The 6577-nt window shown below is 35.2% G+C and overlaps 1 protein-coding gene across 1 annotated transcript in view; it reads left to right on the top strand.

The window, feature by feature from the left end:
• Positions 1–3043, top strand: part of LOC137632842 (uncharacterized) — a 4436-nt gene extending 1393 nt beyond the window's left edge. Inside the window, exon 3 of the mRNA XM_068364939.1 lies at positions 2099–3043. Coding sequence (XP_068221040.1) covers positions 2099–2849 — 751 coding nt within the window. The 3' untranslated portion in view covers positions 2850–3043. The remainder of the gene's footprint in view (positions 1–2098) is intronic.
• The last annotated feature ends 3534 nt before the right edge of the window (positions 3044–6577 follow it).

Genomic DNA, 6577 nt, shown 5'->3' on the forward strand with positions numbered 1-6577 from the left:
TTAGCATAAAGTGGTACAAACTCTATTCTTCATTGACATATATGTGGTACAAACTATATCCTTCATTGGCATATAAGTGGTACAAACTCTATCCTTCATTGGCGTATATGTGGTACAAACTCTATCCTTCATTGGCATAAAAGTGGTGGAAATTATCCTTCATTGGTCTATATGTGATACAAACTCTATCCTTCAATGGGGTATAAGTGGTCCAAAATCTATCCTTCATTAGCATAAAGTGGTACAAACTCTATCCTTCATTGGCATATAAGTGATACAAACTCTATCCTTCATTGGGGTATAAGTGGTACAAACTATCCTTTATTGGCATAAGTGGTAAAAACTCTATTCTTCATTGGCGTATATGTTGTACAAACTATATCCTTCCTTGGCATATAAGTGGTACAAACTCTATCCTTCATTGGCGTATATGTGGTACAAGCTCTATCCTTCATTGTCGTATAAGTGGTAGAAACTCTATCCTTCATTGGCGTATAAGTGGTAGAAACTCTATCCTTCATTGGCGTATAAGTGGTAGAAACTCTATCCTTTAATGACGTATAATTGGTACAAACTCTATCCTTCATTGGCATAAAAGTGGTGGAAACTATCCTTCATTGGTGTATATGTGATACAAACTCTATCCTTCATTGGCGTATTATTGGTACAAATTCTATTCTTCCTTGACATAAGTTGGTGCAAACTCTATCCTTCGTTTGTGTATAATTGGTACAAACTCTATCCTTCATTGGCGTATTAGTGGTACAAACTCTATTCTTCATTGGCGTATAAGTGGTCCAAACTCTATCCTTCATTGGGCTATAAGTAGCACAAACTCTATCCTTCATTGGCATATATATGGTAAAAACTCTATCTTTCATTCTCGTGTAAGTGGTACAAACTCTATCTTTCATTGGCGTATAAGTGGTACAAACTCTAACATTCATTGGCGTATAAGTGGTACAAACTCTATCATTCATTGGCGTATATGTGGTACAAACTCTATCCTTCATTGACGGGTTGCGTACAGTAGTTTTATATATTAAACCTTAATAGTAATAATGTATCATTTCTTTTCAGCATCTAAAACTGTATGTTTATTTGACTATGACATAATATTTGTTGCTTAAAAATTCCAATACACATAAGAATATGGGAAGAACTTGCATCTGGATCAGAAAAGGCTTCATTTAAATTCTGAATATGGATTATAAAACCTGACCTGTTGCAAAAAAATAAAACCATAAAATGTCAAGCAAGTCTGGATATTTTAAAGAAAGATAAATTGATTCTGTCATGAGGGCAACACGATCTATTCTGAAGTTCCAAAGCCCTGTCCTCTCGATCAAGCATGCTCGACGGGCAAACAGTGATACCAAAGCAGAATAGGTAGTGAGAATGAGGGCTGATGACGTCAAAAGCCGGAAAACCACAGGCAGGGATCTAGCTATAAACAGCGCTGCCAGATCCCTGTCTGTGGTTTTCCCTCTTCCGACGTCATCATCCCTCATTCTCAGTACTTATTGGGATCTGGTATCACTGTTTGCCTGTCGAGCATGCTTGATGGGGTGAACAGGACTTGAGAAGCAGTTTTGATTGCAAATACCTAGAATGTTTATGTCAATTTTACAAAATGCACTGAAGGTTGTAAGCAACATTACCAAAATGTACAATTATTGTTATTTCCCCTAGTTGTATTCAAACAGTGCAGTAAGTTCCAGCGATATCAAACTATTTGTTTCTTTAAATGTTTTCTAATTCTTCCCCACCGTTATCCTTACATTCAAAGTGGAGGCTCATGAAAACTGAGGTACAGTTGCTCCTAAACCTATTGGCGCATGTTATGATTGAAAATTTCGGAATATTTCGTGAACTGCTTTTTTCGTGACTGTTGGCTGAAACAAATCTCCTTTTCCAATTCTTATCATTGCTGGTCTCAAAATTTTTATCCAAAAGATGCCCAATAGGTTTTGGAGCGACTGTACATGATCACTATCCTTGTCGCTATATAGACGAGTTGTACGATAGAACACAAACCACTGCTTATAAAGTCATTCAAAACTCAAGACAAAATATTAATCGATGCTCACCACAACAGGTTCACCCTTCCTGATGGCACCCCAGCCGCATTCAACTTTATTGCAGATGAAAATGGTTTCCGAGTGGAGTCCGATCTACTTCCCACACCTCCACCTCTCCCTGCACACGCAATTGCACAGATAGAAAAAGCACGTTTGGAGGATGCTGTTGGTGCATCAGGGAATCAAGGCTTCTTTGGTTCACCTTCAGCACCAGCTTCCCAATTCTCTCGTCCATCTAGTCAGTATGGGGCTCCACCAGTTTCAGCTTCCCAGTTTTTGCGGCCCTCTAACCTATTTGGTTCTTCATCATCTCTAGCACCACAGTTTGGTACAGTATCACCTCCAGCTCCTCCATTCCCTAGACCCTCTACCGAATATGGAGTTCCATCACCCCCAGCACCACCTCAATCTCCACGTTCATCAAACCGATTTGGTGCTGGTTCATCTCAGTCTTCACAGTTCTCTAAACCATCTGCACTTTACGGAGCACCACCAGCATCCGTTCCGCAATTCTCTCGACCATCCAACCCATTCAGTCCTGCGTCATCTCAATCTTCACAGTTCTCTAAACCATCTGCACTTTACGGAGCACCACCAGCATCCATTCCACAATTCTCTCGACCGTCCAACCCATTCGGTTTTGCATCAGCTTCAACGTCACAATTCTCCAGACCATCTAACCTATTTGGGGCTGCTTCAGCTCCAGCCCAACAGTTCTCTCGGCCATCTACCCAATATGGACCTCCATCTCAACACTTTCAAGGTTAATGCAGTCTAACTTCATGAAATCATTTTATATTCAAACAAAATGTTCAATGTTCACTTCAGGTATTTTAGACGCAAGTGTTTGTTATTTTTGACAAATTAAAAGACCACTATTCAGTCTGTACTCTTCTTGCTCAAGGAATATAACAAACCATGCTTATATTTGTTGAATGGTTAAATATTATGTACTTGTTAAAGAAAATGAACTCTCGCACAACATCCACAGTGTTTCAATAACACCCTCTGCCTAAAAGTCCTAGAGTGTCGCATAGAAACCACAATTGAAACGCCTTTCAATAAATTAACTATTGTAAATGCATATCATTATATATTTCAAAGTGTGTTACTTTTGTTTTTAGGAGCGATTGGAAAACTCAGTATTTCTTATTATCTGGTAACTTTTGACCGGAGGTTGAAGAACATTCATTGTTTACAAAATGCCATGGAATGAAAAGTCACTATGTAATGCAATATTTACCAACTGAAATCAATTCTAAATCAACAAAAAGATATTATTGTCTTAATAACTTTCTAGAAAGTAAAGAAAGCTATTATATCATAGTAAATGGAAAAACAAATTATACCAAATTATGATATGTACAAAACTTACTTCAGACACAATCACATCTGGCAGTCAAGATATGAATTCCCCTTTCAAGATCTCCTTTGCGTATTTCAACATTCAATATTTGTATATTACACAACTAAAAATAGCCATTTTTTCTATGAAACAAGAGACAATAAAAACAAATTCAAAAATATATTACTAATGTCAAAATCTGGTTTCAAATATCTTTCCTTAGCCCTTCATGCTTTTTCATTTTCTATTCAAATAAAAAAATAAAATCATAGTTACTATAAAACCAGATCAGAGGAAATAAGAGATCTTTTACTATATTTCTAACAAAGTTTCATGATCAAAATAACTTTAGAATTTAATGCAGTTATATGTGAGGATATTACTATACTTGAATAAAAAAATAATTGGAAAAATCACACTCATAACCCTATTCTATATAAAACTGCAAAATCTAATATCCATTAAAGAAAGCTATTAATAAACTTTATGGTTTACAAGCCAGTCTAACCATTGTATATTTCAAAGGTTATTTATTTTTTATCATAACCCGATCGACACTATAAGCCAGTCTAATCCTCATATTATTCATAGGTTACCCAGGTTTTAATGTAACCTGAGCTACTTTTACAGGCCAGTCTAACCATCATATAATTCAATGGAATTTAATTTTTATTGCATCCTGATCGACATTAACAGGCTAGTGTAACCCTCCCATAATTCAAAGGGAATTTAATTTTGATTGTAGCCTAATCGACATTTATAGGCCAGTCTAACCCTGACATAATTCAAAGGGAATTTTATTTTAATTGTAATCTGATCAACATTTACATGCTAGTCTAACCCTCACATAAGTCAAAGGGAATTTAATTTTGACTGTGATTGTAGCCTGATCAACATTTACATGCTAGTGTAACCCTCCCATAATTCAAAGGGAATTTAATTTTGATTGTAGCCTAACCAACCAATAAATTTGAAAATATTTCAAAACAAACTTAAAACACCCTAAAAAAATTCGAATTCATCCTAAACTTACTTCAAACCCAGAAATAACACAAAACTTCCTTAAAATCGAGGTGGGGGGAAAAAACTCCAATTTCTAAAGATGAAATCAAATATCTTTCTTTAAAAACTAACTTGTACAAATAAACGCATAAAAAGGTGTTGACTTTCACGCCATGGGAAACAACTATAGACTCGCATGCCTCAGGAAACAATGTCTATTCATTAACAACTGCACTGACAGCTTTCATTTCCTGTGACCTTTTTGACACCGAAAGAAGCCGTGAGGGATTTGAAGAATCTTAATAAGCTGTTTTTTTTTTTTTTTTTTTTTTTTTTGCTGTAGAGTGGATTGAGGTGTAATAGATACCGTCGAAGGGGCAAAATATCTTCCAGTGACACAAAATATTTTCCAGTGCTACAAAATATCTTGCAGAGCTAAAAAATATCATACAGAGCTACAAATTATCTTCCAGTGCTACAAAATACCTTCCAGTGCTATAAAATATCTTCCAGCGCTACAAAATATTTTCCAGTACTACAAAATATCTTCAATGCTACAAAATATCTTCCAGTGCTACAAAATATTTTCCAGTGCTATAAAATATCTTCCAATGCTACAAAATATCTTCCAGTGCTGCACAATATTTTCCAGTGCTCAAAATATCTTCCAGTGCCACAAAATATTTTCCAGTACTACAAAATATTTTCCAGTGCCACAAAATAACTTCCAGTGCTACATAATATCTTCCAAACCTACAAAATATCTTGCAGTACTACAAAATATTTTCCAGTGCTACAAAATATCTTCCAGAGCTACAAAATACCTTCCAGTGCTACAAAATATCTTCCAATGGCACAAAATATCTTCCAGTGCTTCAAAATATCTTTCAGTGCTACAAAATATCATCCGGTGCCACAAAATATTTTCCAGTGCTACAAAATATCTTGCAGAGCTACAAAATATCTTCCAGTGATACAAAATATCTTGCAGAGCTACAAAATATCTTCCAGTGATACAAAATATCTTTCAGTGGCACAAAATATCTTCCAGTGCTACAAAATATCTTCCCGTGCTACAAAATATCTTTCAGTGCTATAAAATATCTTTCAGTGCTACAAAAAATCTTCCAGTACTACAAAATATTTTCAAATGATACAAAATATCTTCCAGTGCTACATAATATCTTCCAGTGATACAAAATATCTTGCAGAGCTACATAATATCTTCCAGTGATACAAAATATCTTCCAGTGGCACAAAATATCTTCCAGTGCTACAAAATATCTTCCAATGCTACAAAATATCATCCAGTGATACAAAATATCTACCAGTGCTACAAAATATCTTCCAATGCTACAAAATATCTTCCGGTGCTACAAAATACTTTCCAGGACTACAAAATATTTTCAAGTACTACAAAATATCTTCCAATGCTACAAAATATCTTCCAGTGCTACAAAATACCTTCCAGTGCTACAAAATATTTTCCAATACTACAAAATATCTTCCAGTGCTACAAAATATTTCCCAGTGCTACAAAATATTTTCCAATGCTATAAAATATCTTCCAGTGCTTCACAATATTTTCCAGTGCTACAAAATATCTTCCAGTGCCACAAAATATTTTCTAGTACTACAAAATATTTTCCAGTGCTGCAAAATATTTTCCAGTGCTACAAAATATTTTCCAATGCTACAAAATATCTTCGAGTGCCACAAAATAACCTCCAATGCTACAAATATCATCCAGAGCTACAAAATATCTTCCAGTGCTACATATACCGGTGTTAAAAAAAGAAAAAAAAAGAAAAAAAAATTCACTCACAATTTCCCTGATTCATGTTATATAATTATAAAATTATCCTGATAAATATATTTTTAAAAACTGAATCCACACTTAGTCTACCTTTGTAAAAATAAAAATAAAGGAAAAATTCTTTCAGTCACGTAAAGGTAATTGCGAAGTCAAGCAAATATAGCCGTGTGCCTTACAGACAAGCTTCCAACAATGCACAAACTGCAAGATGATTAATGTCATAAAAAGTTGAGCATGGATATAGTCAATTCTTTTTAGTGAGGCAGATTTGCACCGACTCGCAGGGGTGCCCTTTTAGCTCGGAAAAGTTTCCTGATCGATGATTGGTTGCAC

Source organism: Palaemon carinicauda, chromosome 42, assembly GCF_036898095.1.
Source record: "Palaemon carinicauda isolate YSFRI2023 chromosome 42, ASM3689809v2, whole genome shotgun sequence".
Classification (NCBI taxonomy): domain Eukaryota; kingdom Metazoa; phylum Arthropoda; class Malacostraca; order Decapoda; family Palaemonidae; genus Palaemon; species Palaemon carinicauda.